The sequence below is a fragment of the Panthera uncia genome, unplaced genomic scaffold, assembly GCF_023721935.1.
Source record: "Panthera uncia isolate 11264 unplaced genomic scaffold, Puncia_PCG_1.0 HiC_scaffold_386, whole genome shotgun sequence".
NCBI classification, from domain to species: Eukaryota; Metazoa; Chordata; class Mammalia; order Carnivora; family Felidae; genus Panthera; species Panthera uncia.
Window position 1 is genome coordinate 20,611 of NW_026059524.1, and position 25,598 is coordinate 46,208.

The 25,598-nt window shown below is 47.4% G+C and overlaps 1 protein-coding gene and 1 long non-coding RNA gene across 5 annotated transcripts; one reads left to right on the forward strand and one right to left on the reverse strand.

The window, feature by feature from the left end:
- Positions 1-2,817: 2,817 nt before the first annotated feature.
- Positions 2,818-6,084, reverse strand: LOC125918028 (uncharacterized). The gene is made up of 2 exons (XR_007456354.1): positions 5,744-6,084; positions 2,818-3,322 (listed from the first exon to the last, which is right to left on the reverse strand). It is a non-coding gene; the product is annotated as an uncharacterized LOC125918028 (long non-coding RNA).
- A 6-nt stretch (positions 6,085-6,090) lies between these two features.
- LOC125918027 (baculoviral IAP repeat-containing protein 3-like) lies at positions 6,091-24,417 on the forward strand. 4 transcript variants are annotated; one of them, XM_049624090.1, is made up of 10 exons: positions 6,091-6,203; positions 9,503-12,563; positions 12,673-12,772; positions 14,150-14,228; positions 15,169-15,441; positions 17,032-17,080; positions 19,101-19,343; positions 23,002-23,256; positions 23,677-23,718; positions 24,084-24,417. In XM_049624090.1, exons 2-10 carry the CDS (start codon positions 11,651-11,653, stop codon positions 24,275-24,277), a joined length of 2,148 nt encoding a protein of 715 aa, XP_049480047.1. In that variant the 5' UTR covers positions 6,091-6,203; positions 9,503-11,650; the 3' UTR covers positions 24,278-24,417. The 4 variants fall into 4 exon arrangements, with proteins under 4 accessions (XP_049480047.1, XP_049480046.1, XP_049480048.1 ...); XM_049624089.1 differs by lacking the exon at positions 6,091-6,203 and adding an exon at positions 6,216-7,231; XM_049624091.1 differs by lacking the exon at positions 6,091-6,203 and adding an exon at positions 6,216-6,728.
- Positions 24,418-25,598: the final 1,181 nt, after the last annotated feature.

Consider the following 25,598-nt stretch of genomic DNA (forward strand, 5'->3'; position numbering starts at 1 on the left):
TTTTTTTTTTTTTTTTATTTTATTTATTTTTGGGATAGAGACAGAGCATGAACGGGGGAGGGGCAGAGAGAGAGGGAGACACAGAATTGGAAACAGGCTCCAGGCTCCAAGCCGTCAGCCCAGAGCCCGACGCGGGGCTCGAACTCACGGACCGCGAGATCGTGACCTGGCTGAAGTCGGACGCTTAACTGACTGCGCCACCCAGGTGCCCCAATTTTTTTTTTTTTTAACATGTATTTATTTTTGAGACAGAGAGAGACAGAGCATGAACGGGGGAGGGTCAGAGAGAGAGGGAGACACAGAATCGGAAGCAGGCTCCAGGCTCTGAGCCATCAGCCCAGAGCCTGATGCGGGGCTTGAACTCACGGACCGCGAGATCGTGACCTGAGCCGAAGTCGGCCGCTCAACCGACTGAGCCACCCAGGCGCCCCGGTAATAACTTCTTAAATGGGATATAAATTGTACTCTACATAAAAGAAAACATTAACTTAGGCTCCATCAGAATTAAAATATTCTACTTATTAAAAGACACTGTTAGTAAAGGCAAGAGGCAAGCCACCAACTTGTAGAAAATATTCACAATGCACACAACAAAGGACTCATATGCAGAATATGTAAAGAATTCCCTTCAGTCAATAATAAAAAGTCAATCGATTTAGTTTAACATGTTTTTTAATGTTTACTTATTTTTGAGCGAGAGAAACAGTGTGTAAGCCCGGTAGGGGCAGAGAGAGAGAGAGAGAATCCAAAGCAGGCTCCAGGCTCTGAACTGTCAGCACAGAGCCCGATGTGGGGTTTGAACTCATGAACTGTGAGATCACAGACTGAGCCGAAGTTGGACGCTCAACCAACTGAGCCACCCAGGCGCCCCACTGATTTAGTTTAAAAATAGAAGATTTGAACAGTCACTTCACAGAAGAGGAGATCGAAGTCATGAAGGCGCATATGAAAATATATTCATCATCAATTACCAGGGAAATAAAAATTAGAAGCATAATGAGATACCGGGACATACTCCCAGGAAGAGGTCAGATGTAGAAAGTTAACAATTCCAAGCCTAGGAGGGATGTTCAGCACGTAGAGTTGTTACACATTGCTGGCAGGGTGTAACGTGCTGCAAACGTTTTGTAAAAGCTTTTGGCAGTTCCTTGTGAAAACAAACACGCACCTACCCCACGCGATTCCGTGTCCAGGCGTTTATAAAACAGAAACGAATCCATAGAGTCGCACAAAGACTCAGACCAAAATGTTCATAACTTCACTCTGCATCAGGGGTCAAACCAGGAAATAACCCAAACGTCCACGAGCAGGAGAATGAATACACAAATTATGGTAACAGATACCATTTGTCAGTAAAATGAACAGACTGCTAAGATGTGGTACAGTGTGGATGAAACTACAAATAGTTAGTGAAAGAAGCCTTTATGAGTACACACCACACAATTCCACTTCTGTGAAGTGTGAGAACAGACAAACCAAAGCTGAGGCAGAAGATACCAGAACAGTGCCTGAGGCGGGGGGCCGGGCTATGCAGGTAAGTATTGACCAAAAACAGGCATGGAGGAATTTCCTGGGGTGGTGGGAAAGTGTTCTTGGTATCGGTCTGGTTGGTGGTCCCCCAAGTATACACATTTGTTAAGATTCATGAGTGTGCACGTAAGATGTGTGCCCTTTGACTGTGTAATGTAAATTATATGGGCAAAGTACTGTCAGGACAAAGAAATCAAAAGTAAGCCACCATGTATGAGGGCAGCGTCATCACTTCGTCTACACTAACAGACACTTCCAGGTAAACTTCTTCATTAGCACTTGTTCAGGGCTGATCTGTGTTTTATTTGCAAGTTACAAAGTTGCCAACAGACCAGGAAATCCCCAGCGTTCACAGTGACTCTCGTATTTGCTTTGGAATCAGGAACACCATGTCCCCTCTGTTAGATTTCACTTTTACTTTCAGTTCTAGACTCCGGGGCACAATTTCTATGTATCTCCTTAACTAAAAATGTACTAACTTAGAGTGAAATACCCTTGGACTGGCGCTGAAGTTGTTAGAGCACTTACGACCACGTGAAATTCCTTCCAGAGAGGGAGTGTTTTTTTCATCATGATCGCCCTCAAGGGAAACAGATATTTTAAACTTGATTTAAATAGAATAGGATAATGAGAACACACCGCAGTTGAGAGTCCTAGAAGTTCCAAACCAGGAATGGGGTGAACACGCTTCTCATACCCTGCTTAGACATGGACAGCAGAAGAAAGCTGTTGTAAACCAGATACTAATGGCCTCGTGTGTCTATCTTGTCATTGTCCTGAAGCATTTCCTCGCTTCCTTCTGTGTGTACAAGAGGATTGGAGAGAAAACATATTTAGGTGATGTTTGGGTGCTGCAAGGAAAAGTGGAGTTTTTATATAAAATAGTTGGGATGTTCACAGAGTTGGGAGGGAAAAGGTAAGTTATGTTACACTATTTAAAAAATGGGTGCAGGTTTAGGAGAGGGAGGGTCCAAGTGGATACACTGAGTCCGTTTTTGTCATTCAGTCAACAGAGGTTTATTGAACACTCCCTATTTACAGGTACCCTGCTTGTACTAGAATAGTGTGAACAAAATACATGCAGCCTTGCTCCTGTGCACCTTAGATTATGGGAAAACAATTATTTTTAAAACATCAATCACTGGGGAGCCTGGGTGGCTCAGGAAGTTAAGCATCTGATTCTTTGTGTCAGCTCAGGTCATGATCTCATGGTTTGTGGGCTCGAGCCCCACATCCGTGCTGACAGTGCAGAGCCTGCTTGGGGTTCTCTCTCTCTTCCTCTCTCTCTCTGCCCCTCCCCTGCCCATTTTCTCTCTCTCGCTGTCCCTCCTAAAATAAGTAAGTAAACATTTTTTAAAAATCCATCGTTAAAGTTGCGTGAAATGTTGTGGAGGAGACGTGGCGATGCACTCCGGGGCCTGGCAGGTAGGTCTCCTCTCCACTCTCACTGTGCCCGAAGCACCCGGGAAAGCCAGTCCCACTGGGACTCCTCAGGCCGCTGGTCGTTCAGTTGGGACAGGTACTCCCTTGGGCAGGCTCACCACGTCTTCACAAAGATTAGCCCCAGGCAAGTGGGAACTCAGTGTTAAAGGAATTGACAGCCTGGTGCTTCAAGTCCACATGGGGCTCTTCCTAAACCCGATCAGCCTGAAAACCAGAGCTGCGAAGGGGGCCAGGCTGTCCCGCCTTGTCACCAACCTGTTCACCGTGGGGCTCTCTTCTTGAAGAGAAGGCTTCGTGCTCACCCATCTTGGCTTGTAAAATAGCGTCTCACCCCAGGTGTAAAGTCTTCCTGAACAATTGGAGATAATTGGCATTAGTGCTGAGAACATGGGGTGACTCTCAAATCTGGGTATAGAGCTGCCAGATGAAATCTAGGACAGCCAGTTCGATGTGAATGTAAGATAATCAATGAATAAGGTATTGTATGAGACAAACTTATGCCACCAAATTATTTGTTGTTTTATCTCAGATTTAAATTTAACGAGGTGTCCTGTATTTTCATTTGCTAACTCTGGCAACTCTCTCTGGGAACAAAGCGCCTGTGGTTTCCAAGTCACTGATTTCAACAAAATTGACTTGTCTGCTAGTAACTAAATTTTTTCATTAAAGATCATTAAAGGATTTTGGAGGTATGAAACAGAAGGTCAAAATATTGTGAAAAATTGACAAATGACATTGTTCTGGTCCTACCTATACTTACTTATGTAAACAAGGTTTTCAACACTTAGAATCTTTAGCAATAAAAGGAGCAGAATCTATGCTGAACCCTATTATAGTTAGTAATAGGTAATACTGATGAACACACAGTTGAACATTGTTCAAATATAAGCTGACACCCCCACTGAGATTGCATTTATAATAGAGTTTTACTTTTTATATTTAGTAATTATCAACATTTGTGATCTACATTTTTTAATTTTCCAATCTTTAAAACTATTTTAAAGTTTGTTTATTGAGAGAGCGTGCGCGCAGGTGAGGGGCAGAGAGAGAGGGAGAGAGAAAATCCCAAGCAGGCTCTGTGCTGTCAGTGCAGAGCCCGATGCAGGGCTCAATCCCACGAACCATGAAGATTATGACCTGAGCTGAAATCAAGGGTCATTCGCTGAACTGACTGAGCCACCCAGATGCCCCTGATCCGTATTGTTTTGACCAACTGTATAATAAGTATTGAAACTAGTATCAGTAATGCAATCAAAGAGAAATTTTTAACACTTAGAGCCTTTTGATCACAGGAAAAAGTAATTTCAAGTGTTATTTATTTATTTATTGAGAGAGAGAGAGAGAGAGAGAGAGAGAGAGAGAGAGAGAGGATCCCAAGCAGGCTCTGTGCTGTCAACACAGAGCCAGAGGCCGGGGGTTGGAACCCATGAACTGTGAGATAATAACCTGAGCCGAAACCAAAAGTCAGACACTTAACCAACTGAGCCCCCCAGGTGCCTTGCTTGGAAAAAAACGAATTTCAATTTATACACATTTTGTTTCAGAAATATGTGCCAGGGTGATCATAAAGCTGTCCCTTGCAAACATATATGGAAATACTGTGGAGGCACCAGAAACTAATATAACACTGTATGTTACCTATATTGGAATAACAATAAATAAAATTAAATAAAAATCTGTAGGGGCAGTAAAATGTTCAAGGACAAAACGCAACGCTATAATATTTACAGTTATTGAAGCCGAGCTGATGTTTAATGGACGATGGTGGGTATCGAATGGCTGGCTGGCTGTGGTATTTGTATTCGACCAATCGGTTGAAAAGAGGGCCGGATCCATTGTGTTCCAAAATACCTATGTCTGCATTCTGCAGGTGGTTCGCAACCGTGACAACTTTTATGCTTTTTTTTTTAAATTTTTTTTAACGTTTTTATTTATTTTTGAGACAGAGAGAGACAGAGCATGAATGGGGGAGGGTCAGAGAGAAGGAGACAGAATCGGAAGCAGGCTCCAGGCTCTGAGCCATCAGCCCAGAGCCCGACACGGGGCTCGAACTCACGGACCGTGAGATCGTGACCTGAGCTGAAGTCAGACGCTTAACTGACTGAGCCACCCAGGCGCCCCAACTTTTATGCTTTAAAGTTAACAATGTCCAGAGGAGTTTCGTGTTTCAAAAATCCTCTTGGTGGCTACAAGATCAAAAGCATATAACGCCCACAAAAAAGGTTTTCAGTCACCTCCAAGATGAGTTGAAAATGTCTTGCCAGGTTTTGAACCGGGCAGGGTCGGAAGTGGACTGCGATTTCCCCGTGACATAAACTCAGTCACGTCGGCCCCTTCCAGCTGGAGCCCCGACTGCCCTGGGCGGCCGGAGCCACCGCATCCTGAAGACGCCCCAGCCCGTGCTGACTGTGCCGAATGGAACGGGCGTCCGTTTTGTTTCCACGGGAGGAAGAATTCCCGAATAACGTTACAGGATTTCCTTTGGCTCCTGATCATCTTAGCTGTGCTGGAAGGCGGCGCAGTCAGTTGAGCGCCCCCATCCATCCGGTACCCGGCAGGCGGCCCCCCACCCCCCACCCCGCGTGCGCCGGGCAGCTGGAGGGACGGCAGGTGCACAGACCCCGGTGTCCCGGAGAGGACCGCCGTCACCGAGAGCTGTCCGGTGCGGGACAAGAGCCTAAAGGAAGGGACTTTTTTTTTTTTTTATAGCCAGGCCCACCCTAGTTACAAAAACAACCAACCAGGCGAAGACAAACACGCGCACACACACCTCGCTACCGGAAACGAAGAAGGCCACGCCGCCGCCCCAGGCACTGCAGCTAGGCCCACGGGGAACCCGCGCTTCCGCCCGCGCCCTCGCTCCTGCGACCGCCGGCGGGGACGCGCGACCGGGCCGACCCCGAGCACGCGGCCGCTGCCCGGGCGCGAGCGCGCGGCGCCGGCTCTCTGGAAGGCCGCCCGGCGGGGTGGCGCCCGGGGTCGCGGAAATCCCCCGGGGTGGGGGCGGGGAGGGCTGGCCAGGCCGCGGTCAGGGGAAGCGCGTGTGGTTACCGCCCCGGAGTTCCCCGTCGTCCCGCGAGGAAAGCACCGGCCGCTGCACGGACGGGCGGGGGGCGGGGGGGTCGGCGCCAGGCGCTAAAAGGCGGCGACGCCCTGCGGCGCGCCCCGGAGCCGGGCTACGGCGGCCACCCGACGACGCGGCCGGCACGCGCGGGGCCTCGGGGCGGCAGGTGCGCGACGGGCCGCGAGGGCGCGGGGGCGTGGGTGCGCGGGCGCGGACCTCCCCCGGGGCGGCAGGAGGTAACGGGTCGCCGGGCGCGTGCGTGCGTGCGCGCGCGCGCGCGGGCCTCTCCTCGGGCGAGGGGCCCACGGGGCAGCGGGTGTGCGGGTGCGCGGACCTCCCCTCGCGCGGGCGGGGGGTTCACGGGGCGTGCGGTGGAGCGCGAGGGTCGAGGCCCCCCCCCCCCCCGCCAGCCCCTGCCGTGCGCACCTCCGCGCCAGCCAGTGGAGGGCCAGTGGGGTGGGAGGCCCTCGCGGCTGGGGTGACCCCAGGGCCAGGAGGTGTCCCCGCGCCTCGGTGGATGCCCAGTGAGCTGCGGGACAGGGCGCCCCACAACTTGGTAGGGAGGCCCCAGTCGAGTCCTGCTCAAACCCGCGGAGGAACGACTGTTGGAATGTTCGCACGTGGTGGCACAGAGAGTAGATTTCTGGTCGTTTCCCCGGTGGTCGGTGCCGGGACCCTGTAGACACCTTGAGTGAGTGGTTTGGGGTTCAAATCTCACGGTCTCCAGAAAGGGGTACCGTTATTATCTCCGTGGACAATGAGGGAACTCAGGCTCAGGGACGTTTTCTGGCCCAAGGGCACCCCTCCGGTCTCGGTTACCTGAGTGGAAACGTAGGATGCCTGACTTCAAACCCTCGTATGAAACCGTCGGGGAGCAGACTTGGGAGTCATTACTGTAACATTGATGTTCTTAATGCTGTGCCGGTGACCGTGAGGGTGTTGTCATCACCGGGCACTCAGTCAACTTTGCTAACATTCACTCTGAACTTCGTGTCTGCATTCCGAACGGTGCCCGGTGGATGCCGGCAGTGGGTGGGCCATCCGGGGCTGAAACCTGGTTCTGATCCGGAGGAGCTCACAGTCCAGGGAGGCAGAAAGGGGCCAGGGTCACAGCTGTGCATTTGTCAAGCGCCTAAGTCGGTAGAGACGGCCACCAGCCCTGGGATCAGGAAGGTTGCCCACGTCACGCTAAGGGTAAGAAGAGGCTGATTCTGTGAAGGAAGCGCTAGAAAGGAGACAGGAGTCCCCAGAGGGTGGCATTACAGTAGCCAGGGGACTGGGACATATCTAAGAGGCGCCAGGGCCAAATGTAACTTCCACTGGTTGTGGGGAAGAAGGTGTTGGCGTTAACATCGACAGCACTTTTAAGTGGTGCTGGCTGAATGTAATTGTACAGGGGGGTCTCACCCGAGGCCCTTGGCGGTGAAGACAAGGTGAGACGCAGGCACCACCTGGGCCTTGACAGCGGGGTTTGAACCGCACAGGTCCCTTTATGTGCCTGTGGTTCCCCTGAGTACGGCACAGCGTTGTAAATGTATTTTCCTTTGGTTTTCTTAACATTTTCTTTTCTCTAGCTGGCTTTATTGTAAAAATACAGTGCATAGTACATATAACATGCAAATATGCATTAGTCGAGTGCCATCGGTAAGGCTCCTGTCAACTGTAGTGTGTTACTAAGGTCTTCGGGAGTCAGCAGTTACGCTCAGATTTTCAACAGCCTGGGGAGAGGGGCGGGTGCCCCTGACCCTGCATCGTCCAGGGGTCCGCGGTAGTCGCCAGATTGGAAAGTGGGGTCGAGAGAGGATTTTTGTTGGTGTTTTCATTTTGAAACTGAGACAGACTTAAGTTTGCTTGCTGCATCGAGGGAAGGGTCCGCAGAGAGGAAGGGGTGAGGGACTGGGGCGGAGAGCAGGATTTCTGAGGCAGCGGGTAGGTTATGAGGGAGAGAGGCATGGGTTTGAGGAGGTGAAGGTCTCTAACAGAAGGCACAGCAGTCTAGCAAACAGGATGCGGGCCAGTGGAGGAGAAATTTGAGGAGGGCCCTGCAGGTTTGCATACTTGCAGGGGCCAAGGAGCTGCCTAGCTCACCAGAGCTGTGGCTGTGCTAGTCCCCAGCCTAGGGCGGGAGGCGTGAGGGTCCCCAGCCTGGGGGGAGGGCCACTGGGGTCCTCAGCCTGGGAGGAGACTGCGGGCCCCCAGCCTGGGGCGGGAGGCGTGAGGGTCCCCAGCCTGGGGGAGGGCTGCAGCTGGGGGCCCATTCTGGGGGGAGGGCCACTGGGGTCCCCAGCCTGGGAGGAGACTGTGGGCCCCCAGCCTGGGGCAGGAGGCGTGAGGGTCCCCAGCCTGGGAGGAGGCCATTGGGATCCCCAGTCTGGGAGGAGGGCTGTGGAGGTCCTCAAGCTTGCAGGGAGGCCTCAGGGGTCCCCAGCATATTTGGGGGTCTGCGTGCTGGAAGAGGGTAAGAGAGTTTGAATCCATCTGGGGTGGGCAATTTTTTGTACTTTATCATACAACTGTTGCCTGTATTTCCGCAGGCATGCATGTGCCTTGTGTCCACCCCCAGGCTTCTTCAGCATAAGGCCCGTGTAAGCAGTTCACAGTCTCAGATGTATAGAGGCCAGGCAGGTGACAGAGCGAACAGATCTGGGGATGTCTCTTTTAAACAAAACCCCACTCTATTTATGCATTTAACATGTAGGAATATTCTTCTTCTCCACAAATACAGGACTCTCATTTTTCTCCAAACTTGTCTCTCTTTGTCCACCTTGCATTTTTGGTGCTTTTGACAGACACGGGTATTAGAGCAGTCTCACTCCCTTGCTGACCGTACTGTGAGAAAAACCACAGTTCCAGTTCAGGGACAAATGTATCCGTATCAGAGGGCCGGGGCATGTGCCCTGTGTGAAAGATGAAGCCGCTGTGTGCCCGCTGGCCGCTTGTCACCCACTGTTGGCAGTCTGGTTTTCACAAGGACCTGGGATCTAGGGTCATGGGAAATCTCTTACTTTTAACAATGTTAGTAATGAAGCAGGGCAAGTACATTAAGTAACAGCACTGTATCCGTGTTAATTTCCTGGCCTCCATAGTTGTATCATGATCTTATAAGATAGTAGCTTTGGAGAAGTTGAGTGTAGGGTATGTGGGAACCCTCCTGTTTCTGTAACTTTTCTGTATGTATGAATTCATTTCAAAATCCAAAGTTAAAACAATGAGTAAAATACCGAGATCCAATTCTGTGAAAGCCAAACATAATAATACCCTTGCTGGCCACCCGCTGGAGCCCTCTGGTTTTCACTTGGGATTTCGTGGCCTCTGCAGTGCGTCACACAGCACCGTGTCTTGGGCAAGGTAGCCAATCAGCAAACACTAGTGCTCTGGCTTGAAGAACGTGTTTACAAAGAGATCGTTGTGTTATATCTGTGAGGTATTTGACTTTTAAAACTGTCTTTTTCTCGTTTTAAACAGGTTTTACAAAAGAGGCAAAGTGTTCTACTTCTAGATTTTTTCCATTTTTTTCCCCATAAATCAAAACATCTCAAAATGGAGGCCTAACACCTTTAAAAGGGACTTAGTCTGATCTCCGGGAGGTAGTTTTGTGCATGAAGAAACAAGTGTGAACTGGAGTTTTTATTATCCCAAAGGATGTTAATTTTGAACAATACAGTCTAGTGGCATGAGGTGTAACTATAAAGTCTTGATGATCTCGTCTTTGAATTTGACTGGTGGATATAAAGGGAAGTGATTCTAGCCAGAACAGAACAGAGAGAAGGAACTTGTGTTTGGTACAGATCTGAAAACGAGCGACAGTTATCTAGAACAATATTCACCCCTCTACTAAGTTAGAGAAGCACGCAGGTGAGGCCTCTGACAGGTCAAGGGACTTCCATGGTGACAAAGAAATGTCCAGAACAAGACTTTGCGGTGCCCCAGGCGTAGAGTATGGCACACTAGCATGGACGATTAGTAAAGGAATGATCTAAGCACTTATCTGAATGCGCATGTGTTAAAAGTCTCAAGTTCGGCTTGTTTGAATGGGCTGTTATCTCTGACAAGGATGACGGTGAGAATGATGGCTGGATGGTCCATTTTGGGAAAAGAACAGACTTATGCAGACACAGTGACTAGCCCCGGAAGGGTTTCTGCAATAATGTGTAAAATTTTTGTCCACTGCTGACGTTAGACACAATAACTGATCCCTGGAACAGAGCCACGTTTCTCATATCACCTGGAAGTAAAGAGCCAAAGTCGCAGCGGAAACCCCAACACCTGTGGGACCCAGGAAACTGTGCGCAGAAATCACTGCTAGAGAAGCCACGGAGACCCGTTTGCAGATTGTTGTTCATGTTACTGACACAGAAACTTTTTACTGGTAGCTGGTCGTAATTGAGAAACTCTGAACTTTCACAAGGTCTCTGCTTGGCCAAAGGAGGGGATTGTGACAACGTAAATTCATTATTTTCTTGTTGCGATGAATTCTGGCTCAAGGTATGCTGTCTTTGGGATTTCTGACCAAAGCCACCTTTGTACACTTCGATTATTCATCTTCGTGTACAAACGCAGCCCTCTGACTTTTGACTGTTTTAAGAAACAAATCCATTGTCAGAATAGATTTGGTAGTGTCTTTCAACAGCGTGAAGCTGAGCCTAAAAAGACCAGTTGAACAAACACATTCTTCTCTGAGGATTTATTTGAAATACAGTATTCAGTTTGCTAAGTTCTCCTGGAATCACTAGGATTAAGTAACCAAGCCGCTGACTATGGGAAGTAATTGTCGTTCAGGTAATTTTGAAACAGGACTTAAGATGCACCAGCCAATTCTGTTCCCACTTCAGCTCATTTGTAGGAAAATTCTAGATCGTTTTGTTTTTCCTATTACAAATATTCTAGGAAGAAAAATTACTTAATTCGAGCACGATTTGGGATAGATGGTATTCTATCGCATCTAAGATGTCACTAATTGGAAAACACACCATTATTTTATATAGTTCCAAGAAAGAAAAGCGCTGCTGATTAAAATACGGTATTTGTTAGCTGAAAGGTACCTCTTGGTAACAGAGGTGTTAAAAAGATACATCCTACAATCAGTGAAATGACCCCAATGTACTCGTTTCTTCTGTTCAGGCAGGTCTTCCGCTTTTTCTTTTTTTCTGGCTACCAAATTTCGTAATTAAAAAAAAGCAAAATAAACATAGTTTGGATTTTTTTCTGTGGAGCACGTGCAGGGCATAGGTTTCCTCCCCGAAAACAGGCTGGCAGTGTGAGCCCCACGCCTGGTCTCCAGGCCAGCCGGGCACCGTGAAGCGCCCCCGCCGAGGCGCTGTCCTGCCTGCAGGGGTGCCCGGCGCCGAGTGGCATCTTGGTGCCCTGAAGCGCTCCCCGCTGGTGCGCGGGGTTTTGACTTCCACGGCGAGGTGCCGTGTGCCATCGTGCTCGCGCTGTGTGTGTAAAGATTATGGAAAAGCGCAGTTGCACACACTCTCCCCCTACCGCGTGTCAGCGTCGAGCTTAGAATCTCACCATGCGGAAGCCCTGAATACACAGAGGGAAAGAAGGACAAGAGACTTCCTGTTCTGGGTGTCCGCCTCGTGATAAAAGTAACCACCGTCCAGAGCCATGCACAAAGCTACCTCCCCAGAGAAAGGCTGGTCCCTTTGCCACCCCGTCCGTTTCGTCATGAACATCGGAGCAAACAGCACATTGTCATCAAAGCTGCTGAAAGGCGGCACCGTGTCGGGGCTGAAATACGACCACTCGTGTGAGCTGTACCGAATGTCCACGTTCTCGGCCTTCCCCGCCGGCGCCCCTGTCTCGGAGCGGAGCCTGGCCCGGGCCGGGTTCTACTACACGGGCCGGAAGGACAGGGTCCGGTGCTTCTGCTGCGGCCTGACGCTGGACAACTGGAAGCAGGGGGACAGTCCCCTGGAGAAGCATCGGAGGCTGTACCCCAGCTGCAGCTTCATCCAGAGTCTGAATCCGGTGAGCGCTTCGGGCGCCCCCTCTCAGCCCGCCTGTCCTTCCTCAGGGACGCGCTCCAGGCTCTCGCCGCCTCCCAGTGTGGAAAACGGGGGCTGTCCTAGCCGCTCCTGCGCCACCTTCCCGCAGAACCCTGTGACCTTCAGAGCAAACCAAGGTCTCTGTCCCCGGAGGACGAGTCCCCGCCACCGTGCGATGGAGGCCGAGGAAGCCAGGTTGCACTCTTTCCAGGGCTGGCCCTTGACCTTCCCGCTGCCGGAGCAGCTGGCCAGAGCTGGGTTTTACTACCTGGGCCCTGGGGACAAGGTGGCCTGCTTCGCCTGCGGCGGGAGACTGAGTAACTGGGAGCCGGACGACGACGCCCTGTCAGAGCACCTGAGACACTTCCCCTTCTGCCCGTTCGCAGAAAGCCGGCTTCAGGACGCCTTGCGGTGCGCCGTGTCCAACCGGAGCATGCAGACGCACGCGGCCCGCTCCCGAAGCTTCTGCAGCTGGCCCCCCAGCGTGCCTGTTCTCCCCGAGCAGCTGGCCCTGGCTGGCTTCTACTACATGGGTGAGGGGCTTCGTGCAGTCGCGGGAGAACGGCCCTCGTGTTGTGCCTTAGCTCGTCGTCGTGGACACCTTGTGTGTATTCACGAGTCTTGGTCCAAAATTCGTTTCAGGGCACAGTGATGACGTCAAATGCTTCTGCTGCGACGGTGGACTGCGCTGCTGGGAATCAGGAGACGACCCGTGGGTGGAGCACGCCAAGTGGTTTCCAAGGTGATCGTTTTGAAACCCTCCGTGCGAACGTTTGTCGTCGTTATGGGACGGGTTATTTGTGTTTACCTGACAATCGGCCGTTGCTTTATTCTTTCTTTCAAAAATGCACTCGTGAATAAATTTAGGATGAATTGCTTAGAAAAATAACTAAACCGTTTCGACGGAAGATACAGGTTTATGGTTTCCTGTGTACACACATTGTAGAGAAGTACAGAGAAGAAAATGTAAAAGTCCAGAAACCCCATTATCTAAAGAGGACCACAGTTAGCATTTTAGTGAATATCCCTCCAGACACCTCTTGAAACATACGTACATCGGTAGATGAACGTATATAGTATTAAGTGAATTAGATATTATATATACCGTTTTGAAACCTTTTTTCAGTTAGCCTCATGTCTTGGACGTATTTCCATGTATTCAGCATTTCATGTTAATTGATCATCTGTTGCCAGGCAGTGTTCCAGGTGGTTAAGATACTCAGCTGAACAAACCCAAGATCCTTGGTCTCACACATTAACTTAATAGCCAGAGAAGCAGACACTTCATAAAAACTCAATAAATTATGTAGCATGTCGGAAGATAGCAAGTGCTACAGACAACGAGAGAAAATAGGACGGTGAGAAAAATCAGAAGCACCAAGCAGGTTGGGGTATTGAATAGGGTGATCCGGGTCAATATAGACACATCTCTCCTCCTTTGATCACTACAGAACATTTCCTTGTCCGTTCCTACACTTACTTTTGATTATTCCATGCTTATTTGTGCTCTTGTTTTGAAATTGAAGTCAAGAGGCCTCCGATGGTATTGTTCATGGTCAAAACTTCTAGTGTTTCTAAGAAGTGCTCCTAGCTTTCCATTGCAGGAACTTTGACAATATATAAAGACAAGGGTGAATCTGGGTTCCTTTTATACTTGGGTGACAGCGGGTGTGTCTGATCTAGGAACTGCTGACTTGGGACCATCTGTCTTGTTAGAAAATGTGTTCACCTTCCTCATTATTCCTCTCTTGTCCTGCTTCGTGTATTTTTAAGTTTTAAACGTGCAGGGTTTATGAGAGAGCAGCATTATTTATTAGAGAACTTTCTCCCTGTCGCTTTGACTCTGTTCTCAGTGTTCAGAGTGTATTTGGCAATCTGCAAAATTTTGAAGAGCACAGCCGGGAGCTCCCAGTGGAGACTGAGAGCCCCATGACCCTTGGAGCTCCAGCGTCGGTGAGGCACTGTGTGCAGTCTCTCACTTACGGCATCTTGCCTCTTCCCATGTGTGAAATGAATGTTAAGTGCTGATGTGTACGTTTATGTTCACTGGAAATACTTAGCTGCCTACAAATAATGGGGTTAAAACAACCCCCCAGACTTAACTTTGTTCGTATTTCAGGTGTGAGTATTTGATACGAATCAAAGGACACGAGTTCATCAGTCAGATTCAAGCCAGTCACCCCTGTCTCCTTGAACAGGTATGGGTGGCTTTTACAAATCATTGGTCAACAACAGATAAATTATCTTCTGCTAATCACAGAGAGGAGTACTTAGCGAACAAAGAGTTGCTTTAAAAATACGTTTCATTTTTTTATAATACCCAACATGATCTTACAGCTAGTCTTTGCATACAGATGCCGAATTAGAGACCTACCGAAAAATAATATTTAAGGTATGGCTCTGAGTATTTCTGTAACAAGGTTTCAGTAAGTTAAATTATTTGAGGGAAAAAAATGGCACGTAATAGTTTTACTATACAGTTTTCTCTTGAAAAGATGTGAGAATGAGAATTGTACTGGTCCTTCTCCTCTTCCTGTAATGAGATTGCTGGGAAGAGGGCAGAGCAGGAGGACCCTCAGCTCACCTCGTCCACGCCGGATACAGCTAGAGAACAGCCACATCAGTAAATAACCCAGAAAGTGGCCTGAAGACTGGCCACACAGACTCTACAACTAAATATAGAGAAAAGGCCACATCGAAGATGGCAGGAAGGGCAGAGACGCAGTGGGCAGCTCAGTGGACTGCAGGCCATCTGCGGGAGAGAGGGAGCCACAGGTGCAGCGAGGGGGGAGAGAAACAGACCCTCACAGCAGGGATCCCACGTGGGCAAGACGAATCCCATGACACCTGGCTTTGAAAACCAGAAGGGCTGAATTTTGTGAGTTCTTACAACCATCAGGACTGAAAACCTGGAATTTTCAAAATTGGCACGCCCAGCTCTAGAACAGCCAATAGGTAAGAGGAAACTGAGTCCCCACCATTAGACAGCACAACAAACAGCCCGTGGAGATAGAGAGTAATAAGCAGCAGTTTGGGCCCCGTGGGAGGCGGAAGTGTTTACTCCTTTCAGACTTCACTGAGGGACTTCTCTAGGAACCAAGGAGCTGGCAGGCACCATTTCCTTACTCTGTCCCTCAGCATAAGCACGTGGCCACCTGTGGGAACCAGGGCAGCGCCTACACTTGCTACCTGACTTGCTTAAGTCACACCACCCCCTCTGCTGGGCCCACCCCAGTCCCCGTGCTGTGGGTCCCCTGCAACCAGAAGATTGGCATGAACCTTGCTAACACCACGTTTTGCGCTTTGTGGATCCATCTCATCCAACATGCTCTTGGCCGGAGCTCATCCAGACCAGGGCTGCAAGCCTGGCGGGGCGCAAGCAGCCCCGACAAGGGCCAGTGCCACTCCAAAGTGAGTCCCGCCCCAGGGGGAGGGGAAGACAACCACACACACGGGTCCCAACTGGCTGCGGTAGTGGGGGGCGGGGGCAGACATCTGGTCTGACGGCAGGCCCTGCTCACCAACAAACTTCTCAGGGAGCAACAAGCACAAGGCCGGTGCTACTGCATCTCTGGCGAACCCCTGCTCTGACTCAACTCAAACCCAAGGTGGCCCCAGACTGGCCCACAAACAGCCCAGGGACAAAACCCTGCCCACAACAGGCAAAGACACCCTGTGCGGACGACTGGACTTAAGGCAGAGGGAGCTCAGCCACCACAGGAGGGTGCACATCACATACAGGACATGCCCCTGAAGGGCCAGGTTCTGGGGAACAGGGGACAGCACAGCAGGACATGGAAAGTTCTCTCCTTCATAAGGACACTACTTTCAAGAGCAGGAGATGGAGCTGACTTTCCTAACACACAGAAACAGACACACAGACAAGATGAGGAGACAGAGGAATATGTTCTAAATGGAAGAGCAGGAGAAAAATCACAGTATGAGACCCAAGCAAAACAAAGATAAGTAATAAGTCTGATGGAGAATTTAAAGCAATTATCATAAGGATACTCACTGGACTTGAGAAAATAGTGGAAAGTATGCGTGAGATCCTGACATAGAGATAAGGAATAACATAGCAGAGATAAAGGCTCACTAAATGAAATAAAAAAACATGGGTGATGGAATGAACAGCAGGACGGAAGAAGCAGAGGAATGAATTAGTGACCTAGAAGGCAGAGGAATGGAAAGTTATCAAGCTGAGCAGGAAAGAGAAAAAAATTATGCAAAATGAGAATAGACTCCATCAAACATAACAATATTTGTATTCTATGGATCCCCGAAGAAGAAGAGAGAGGAAAGGGGGCAGAAGATTTATGTGAGGCAATAACAGCTGACAACATCCCTGCTCTGGGGAGGAAAAACAGAAATCCAGATGTAGGAGGCACAGGGAGCCACCAATAAAATCAACCCAAGGAGGTCCACACCAAGACACATAGTAATTAAACAGTGGTGATAAAGAGAATCTTAAAAGCAATTAAAAAAAGGTATTTGCATATAAAGGGAAACCCCATAAGGCTAGCAGGGGATTTTTCAGCAAAAACTTGGCAGGCCAGAGGGAATGGCAAGAAATATTCAAAGTGCTGGAAGGAAAATAATCTTCCTAGAAAAGCAGATAAGAATTTATATAATAGTTTGAGGGTTACTTTGTAGCCACAGACAGTAGAACTGATCTAGGGTCCAACTTATCCCAAAGGATGACCCAGGAAATGTCAGGTGTTTGGAATGAAAGGCAAACAATGATTGTCTCATATCACTGAGAAGGTGTAGCCCTTTTCTTGCCTTCATGAATGAATATCGGCTTCATCAAGAATAGTTTATGGCATAGAGAATTACTTTTGAATGTAGATGCAATATTGCTTTTGAGGTAAAAAATCATTTGCCTATAAGCTAGTCAGTTTCCAATAAATTGAATAAAATAGATCTCTTGACTCATTTATATTATAATGGACAGGGTAAAACTTATATCTATCCTAATTTATATACTTTTTTTTCCTGCAGTTGTTATCTACTTCAGACAACACAGAAGATGAGAATGCTGAGTCACCAAGTATGTATAATGATAATAATTACTGCACTTAAATTATTTTTTTAATGTTTATTTATTTTTGAGAGACAGAGTGTGAGCAGGGGAGGGACAGAGAGAAAGGGAAACTCAGAATCCGAAGCAGGCTCCAGGTTCTGAGCTGTCAGCACAGAGCCCATCGTGGGGCTCAAACCCACAAACCATGAGATTGTGACCTGAGCCAAAGTCAAACGCTTAACTGACTGAGCCACCCAGGTGCCCCTAATTACTGCATTTAAATAGAACCTTTTGGTACGATGGTGATTGAAATGTGATAATAGTAATAATGTACATTGTATGATGTTCTGGACTGTGCAATGCATTCTCAAATTCATTAAGTCGGTATTTGTCAAACTTCAGTGTGTATCATATTTGCCTGAAGAACATTAAAAAATACTGCAGATTATGGAGCACCTGGGTGGCTCGGTCCGTTAAGCATGTGACTTTGCCTCAGGTCATGATCTCTCGGCTCATGAGTTCAAGCCCCGAGTCGGGGTCTGTGCTGATAGCTCAGAGCCTGGAGCCTGCTTCAGATTCTGGGTCTCTGTCTCTAGCTCTCTGCCCCTCCCCCGCTTGTGCTCTGTCTCTTTCTCTCAAAGTAAAGAAACATTAAGAATTCTTTAAAAAAATATTGGAGATTTCTGGTCTCCACATTAAACCTACTGTATTGAGTCATGGTATCTAAGGGTGGGACTTGACTATCTGTAGTTTTAACACACTGCTTACATCCAGCCTCACCCTTGTTCTCAGACCTTGTGGGAGCGCGGGCACCATGACATTAGCTTGCTCACATATTCTTCCTGTAACATGAAGAGGGTAGAAATTATTATTCCCATTCTTCTGTAGGGACCTGAGGCTCAGACAGGTTAAACCTAAAAGATGATAGAGTCACTATTTGAACAAGCTGTTCTACTCTGTCTAGTGTTTAATTCACTTCAGTAAATATTTATTGTGATTCTGCTATTCTGAGGAAAAAATAGAGAACAGGGTAAACATACGTCCTATTCTCATGAGCTAATAGTGCAAGAGATACAGACAAGGACATGGGAAGGGATATGCTGGGAAAAGTGAAGCGTGCTGGGCTCTGGGGGTGCATGAGGGGCGGGTCACCCAAACTTGCAAGATCAGAAAAGGCTTTCCAGAGGAAGTACTTGTCTTAGCACAGAACTGAAGGCAAGGGTAGGAGTTAACCAGATGACCAAGGGAGCAAAAGAATATTCTAGGCAGAGAGAACACATGAAAGTCTTAAGCCACACAAAAGAGCAGGCACATTTGAAGAAATGAGCAAAATTCTGTATGGCCAGAAAAAAGTAGGATCGCGAACAGATACATGAAGGAAGCCGGCCAGCGCTAAGAGTGGTCAGCCCTGCGGGCGGGCTTGGACCCAAGAGCCACCAGTCTGTGACTTCTGGTCTTGAGTGTAGAGCGTGAATGAGAAAGTGGCAAGAGATGAAGCTCACGAGGTGAGCGGGGCCCAGATTGGGTGCCGTCTTGTAAGCCACAGTTGAGTGTCTGTGAGAACGAAGCAGTTGTTGATGGAGTTTCAGAAGGAGTACGACACAGTCGGATCTGTGTGTGACAGTCACTCTGGTTGCAGGGCCAGGAAGGAAGTAGACAGGAGAGATTCAGTAGGAGGCCCTGTGGCGATGGAGTGAGCGAGGACAGTGGCCTCTTTGAAAAATACATGAAACATACTGGATTTAGAAAGCTCCTTTGTTCCTTCATCACGGGGAGAAAAGAATGTTTGGTGGCCGGGATCCTCGACATTCTGTTTCTTTCTCCCACTCACAGTTATGCTGGGGAATGCATATTTTGTATCGGAATACGATATTCCATATTCTTATCTTCATGACTGAACGTGTGTATCATTATTTTAAGTTTAACAAAGTTAAGACAAAATAATGGCTCTACATTTTCTGGACTTTATGTTTTTGAAACTAATAACTTTCAATTCCAAAAATATATAGACTATCCCAACATGTGCCAAATTCTCGATTTTATGTAGTTGTTCATTTTGGGCCTGGAGAAAGTTCCTCCGAAGATGCCGTCATGATGAACACACCCGTGGTGAAAGCGGCCTTGGAGATGGGCTTCAGTAGAAACCTGGTGAAGCAGACCATTCAGAGCAAGATCCTGACGAGCGGGGAGAATTACAAAACAGTCAGTGATATTGTATCAGATTTACTTAATGCAGAAGATGAAATCAGGGAAGAGGAGAAAGAAAGAGCCACTGAGGAAAAAGAATCAGGTACATGCATTTAGTAATCAGTGTCTCTTTCTGTATGGAGTTGATGTCTGTCTCTAAGTTACTGAAAGTATGCTCATAGTCCAATCAGATTTTATGTTCAATGTTCTGAATTTGAATTCTGGAAATTTTTACATTAAAATATATTTGAGAGGCGCCTGGGTGGCTCAGTCAGCTGAGCATCCGACTTCAACTCAGGTCATGATCTTGTGGTTCATGAGTTCGGGCCCCGCGTCAGGCTCTGTGCTGACAGCTCGGAGCCTGGAGCCTGCTTGGGATTCTGTGTCTCCCTTTGTCTCGGCCTCTCCCCTGCTCATGCTCATGCTCTCTCTCTCTCTCTCTCTCTCTCTCTCTCTCTCTCTCAAAGATAAAATACACATTAAAAATTTTTTTTTAATATTTTTGAATTGCTCATTAGTAAATTGAAAATGTATATATTGAATGAAAGCATTTTCTTTTCTTTTTGAATGTTTATTTTGAGAGAGTGTGTGTGCATGCAAGCAGGGGAGGGGCAGAGAGAGGGAGAGACAAAGAATCTGAAGCAGGTTCTAGCTCAGTGCTCAGCATGAATTATTCAGGCCTGCACACCCCCAGGCTGGCAGCAACAGAGCCCAAGCTCATCTTTGACCATCATCTTTGAGATCATGACCTGAGCTGAAATCCAGAGTCGGACACTTAACTGAATGAGCCTCCCAGGCGCCCTGAGTGAAAGGATTTTCTTAACTTATATTTTTACTCTTAACTTATATTTTTATTTTACTTATATTCTTAACTTATATTTTACCCAGAGTAAAAATACAGTTAAGATTACATTTACATATACAGTTACATATACAGTTTTTCGTTGACTGTATATGTAATCATACATGGCTTGTTTTTGATCCTAGGTTCATTCCTCTTTGCTATAAATTAGGGTAGAATCAGGGGCAATTATGTATTTTAAAATTACCATCACAGTGTGTCTCAGCCTAATGACATTATGATAACATTAATAACACACATTAACGTATGGGTTATGATTAAGTTTCCTACCTGCCCACACAGGAACCTAGTTCCCCTTTGGGGTGTCTTTTGTTTAGGGGAGGTCTAGGATGCTGTTTCCATTCTCCCGGGTCAGGTTATCTTGCCAGCCTTGTCTGCCACTGTATCATCTCTGCTCAGCCTTCCTTCGCAAAACTCTCCTCCTCCAAGCATGTTCATTCCCATCTGGCGACTCTGAACCCTGCCATCGCTCTGGCTTAGACCAGGAGAAATCTCTCCGTTGCCACCCTTTGCTAAGCATGGACAGGATCCGCCAGTGTTTTCAACACGGTTGAAAACAGACTGCAACTTTTAACAAGCTCTTCCTGGAGATGTAGGGGTAACAGAAGAGCAGTATGTCACAGATGGCCATTGACGGCTGTAACTGTTTGGGCCTCTCGGTGCCTCTGAGGCCTTCTTCCTGCGTCTATCTGCTTAGCTTCTGTTCTGGTTCATCTCTCCAAAGTTGTGGCCGTTTTACACACATGACTAGGGACGTCCCTTGCGAAAGCCCAGGTCCCCTGGTATCCCCAAAGCCCAGAATGAGAAAAGTTTACCCCTTGTCTTGTGTAGTGCCATCTGGGATCTGTTTCTTCCCAGGATGATTGACCGTAAGATCGTCCGCTCTGTGCTTGGACAAGCCTACCGCTCCGGTGGCTTTGTCTTCGGGGCCACCCTAGATGGACGTACCCAATCCTAGCAGGACGGCATCCTAGCTTTACCAAAGCAGGCATTATTCAGTCTGCAGACCCCTGGGACGGCAGTGACAGAGCCCACGCTCATCTTTGCCTGGCCTCGTCAGGGTTCCTGTTTCACCGTGAAGTGGAGATATGGCTGCTTGACCTGGTGCTGGTCTGCTCCGACTCAGCTGCTAGTCACCAGCGAGCACTTCTCAAAGTCTGAGGGCATCCAGCTATAAAGCACTTATGTTTCTTTCAAAGAAAATCCACAGTCTGCACAGATGACCCCAGTCAACAATATACAGTAATTGACATCGTCAGAAAGATGTCTTCGCGTCTCCACACACCCTAATGTCCACACTGGCAGGCACCCTGTGCACATAGTTTGTGCTCCAGAAATACTGTTTGAATGAGTGAACGAAAATATCTCCGTTCAGGTTACTGATGATTTTATAGTTTTCCAAGAGCAGTAGGTAAGTAGTTTCTTGACAGGTGTGTAAGTAAACTTAGGATAATTTTTCCAGAACCAAAGAATAATATGCTTCAAAGGTCTATTCAAGTGTTTCCCTCTTAAGTGCTAGAATGCAGTCTGTGAGTTTCAGATGAGTCCTTTTCTCCTCAACCACTAGCAATCCGATTTTAGAAGCCTTGAGAATTTCAGAGAACTTGTTACATTTGTCTAAGTAAAATGTAATTAGAAACATAAATGTTAGATGGAAAAACTAACATACTTCAACACCAGGTGCAAATTACATCACTACTTCTCTACCAGAGGATTTACCCCAGTGCATTAGGTGCAAAGTCATAGCCCTCTGGCCATTACTTCTTTGTTCCTTCTGCTCTTTACATAGGAAGGCTTGCCTGCGCCTCTGTTCAATGCATACTTGTGCAGCCTTTTCTTTGTGCTACACACTAATCTCGGTCCTGGCCATTTCCCAGTTTTTTCCCAGAGCTCCAGCTCTCTTCAAATAGGGTATCTCTGGCCTTGACTTTTTGACTAAGCACTATTTTTTATCCTTTATTAAATGATTCTATTTTTGTGTCCTGTTACTTGACAGAGTCAGCGTTTCTAAAATCCAACAGTCATTTCCCCCACATAAGTTTTTTAGATAGCCCCATTTCTGTCATTAGTTATTTTATAGAAGGAGCCTTATGGGTCATGGCAGAATTGTATAATAATGATTAAACTTAGGTTCATAGATCATATTGCCAGGAGATAATAAAATTGCAGAATTTTGAAATGCAAAGTATTTTGCCAAGAGGTACAAAACCTAGATCTTCCAGGGGAATATGGTGATCCTGTAGACAGGAGGGTATCCCTGACCAGTAGGATTTAATTTTTAACATGCTGTTAATGCCTTTCCCCACTTCCTAGAAAAGATTTGAGTAATGGCAACATCGTGTCTAATTTGGGGAAATAATCAAAATTTCATCTTAAAATGGAATTTTGAAGAAATTTTACGGGTGAATGATCATTTGAGAAATAAATGTTCTGTTGTTTTCATCTCCTGATTTTATCTTTCCCCAAGTTGACTAGACTGAATTGGAATTTCAGTTTTATCAAGTTCTAAATGTTACTTGGTTAAAGGCTCAGCAGTAGTTCAGAATGTCCAGGAACACAGATCACGGCTCCAGACTGCCTCCGCCTGCGTTTGACTTTCGCGAGTTGTGTGTCCTTTACAGTTTGTTCGCCTCCCGGTGCCTCCGGTTCCTCGTCTGCTAAGTGGGGGCAGGGCGCCTTCCTGGGACAGCTGTTATGGAGGTGGAAGGGATTAATATATGATGCAAAGTGCTTAACACAGTGATCGTCAAGATGGCCCAGGCAGCAGGTGGCCCCGACCCCAGCCACCTGCGCTGCCTGACCAATCACAAATTATGTTGCTTTTTCATGCAGTTACGTGTAGGCGTGGAAGGAAGTGTGTGAGCACAGTGGGAACATGTTTGTTTTCTTTTTTACAAAGATGATGTGTCATTAATCCGGAAGAACAGAATGGCGCTCTTTCAACATCTGACTTCCGTACTCCCCATCCTGGATGGTCTCCGAACTGCCAGAGTGATTACTGAGCAAGAACACAGTGTTATTACACAGAAAGCACAAACATCTCTGCAAGCAAGATTGCTGATTGATGCTGTGTTAGTGAAGGGAAGTTTTGCAGTCACCGTATTTAAAAACTGTCTCCTAGAAATGGACCCCGTGTTATACGAGCGTTTCTTCGGTGAGTGCTGCACAGTTATTTGGGGGATCTTTCTAAGCCAATTGAAAATATGCTCTTCGTGTGACAAGCACTGGGTGTCGTACATCAATCAGTGTTGAGTCTCTAGCTTGTACACCCGAAACGAATATTGCATTGTTAACGCACTGGAATCTAAAATTCAATGCAATTCAGGTTTTTAAAAAAGAAAATATGCTTTAATCTTAATACTTTGGGATCATTGAAAATAATTCAGTCTAATTTACAAACTATTAATTGCACAAAAAGATAAAAGATTTTTATTGCCTTGATGTTATGACAGTTATGTATAGCATTTGGCCAGAGTCTAAGCTGTTAGTTTAAAAATGTGTATTCCGTGAATAAATATTAACGTTGTTTGTTATAGTGCCATTTTGTTTAGTGCTTTTTGCTTTTCTCCCTTAGTGCAACAGGACCTAAAGTATGTTCCCACAGAAGATGGTTCAGGTAAAATAGTATTAATTTAACCAATAGAAAACATTGGTTTTATTTTCTTGGCTTTTCATGGGAGCAGAAGCAGCAAGTTTCCTGTCATTAAAAATTCTTTTCTCGGGGCGCCTGGGGGGCTCAGGTGGTTAAGCATCCGACTCTTGATTTCGGTTCAGGTCATGGGCTCACAGTTTGTGGGATGGAGCCCCCCCAACAGGGCCCTGCCTGCTTGGCATTCTCTCTCTTTCTCCCTCCCCCCCCCCCTCCCTCCCTCTCTCTCTCTCCCCCCCCCCCCCCACTGCCCCTCCCCGCGCGTGCGTATGCTCTTGCTCTCACAAAAAATTAAACTAAAAAACATTAAGAAAATCCTTTTCTCTTGTTAGATTTGCCAGTGGAAGAGCAGCTGAGGAGGCTGCAGGAGGAAAGAACCTGCAAAGTGTGCCTGGACCGAGAAGTGTCCGTGGTGTTCATTCCCTGCGGCCACCTGGTGGTGTGCCAAGACTGCGCCCCTCCCCTCAGAAAATGCCCCATTTGCAGGGGCCCAATCAAGGGCACCGTCCGGACCTTTCTGTCGTGAAGAAGATCCAAAACTGTTTAAGCTTTATAACTAATGGATTAAACGTATTCTATTTTTTACTTCTATACTGATTTGGTTTCCTGAAGATTTTTTTTAATCTATTTGCAGCTGAAAACTGTTCTATGTAAACATACACCTAACACATATGAACCATACGTATATTAGCAGGAGAACGGTGGGCTTTCGTTCCTGTGAACAGGAGTAGAGAGAGCACTCCACGCCCAATACTTATTGAAAATCGTGAGTGAAGTAAAATTTAAAAATTTTGAAATAAGCTTTCAGAATTTTAAACACTTTGGAGTTGTATGAAGAATCGGGAGCACTTTGGGGGCGACTGGGTGGCTCGGTCGGTTAAGCGTCCGACTTCGGCTCAGGTCATGATCTCACGGTCCGTGAGTTCGAGCCCCACGTCGGGCTCTGTGCTGACAGCTCAGAGCCTGGAGCCTGTTTCAGATTCTGTGTCTCCCTCTCTCTCTGACCCTCCCCCGTTCATACTCTGTCTCTCCCTGTCTCAAAAATAAACGTTAAGAAAAAAAATTAAATAAAAAAAAAAAAGAATTGGGAGCACTTTGGACCAGTGTCCTGTATGTAGAAGGTCTTGATATTTGTTGAGCGATTTTTTTAGGGCCTTGGTGGTTTTGTAAAGAATGCTGTGAGGAACGTTTTAATAAAGTCACCAACATTCCACGTGTTCCGAAAATCTTTCTGTATGGTTTGGCCCCTCCGTGGCTGCCTTCATCCTCCTGAAGACCTCTTGAGTGTTGAGCTGTACTGAGACCCCCTTCTGTAAGATGCTTCTGCGTTTACACCGGGAGGGCACCGGGCTAGCCCAGCCTGGCTCGCACCTGCAGGGCTGCACCTGCAGGGTCCTGAGGGTGGTGGGAGCGGAGATCGGACAGCCTTCCCACCGAGCTTGCTTGTTCATTCGGGAAGTCTCAGGCCTGCCTGCCCACGGGGAGAAGTCCCTTGTTTGGTTCTTACCACTATGGTATGAAATCTGGGACTTAGGAAGTATACGGATTAACAGCCTTCGGAACCAGCGCCCGGTTCTCTGAATAAATTTATTCTGTACTCTCAGGGCAGCACAGTTTCCTCGTTGGCGTTACTTTTTGGTGTTCAGCACACCCGATTCATAATTCTCTATCCTTCATTTCCTGTAGACTTATTAGGGCTTCAAAACCAGAAGTGACACAGAAATGGGAATACTGCAGGGGACAAACAAGGGACAACCATCGAAAGCAGCTCTAGGTGTCTGGAAACCCAGCAACCTGGAAAGGTCTGGAACCCAGCAGGGAGGAGGGGGTGTCTCCACGCAGGGAAT

Bases quoted from the DNA above. Each gene is read 5' to 3' on its own strand.
- LOC125918027 (XM_049624090.1), top strand. From the start codon at position 11,651: ATGCACAAAGCTACCTCCCCAGAGAAAGGCTGGTCCCTTTGCCACCCC. The intron at 14,229-15,168 runs GTATGGGTGGCT...TCTGTCCCTCAG, and splicing joins ACCCCTGTCTCCTTGAACAG to CATAAGCACGTGGCCACCTG. The intron at 15,442-17,031 runs GTGAGTCCCGCC...TTTTTCCTGCAG, and splicing joins AGGGCCAGTGCCACTCCAAA to TTGTTATCTACTTCAGACAA.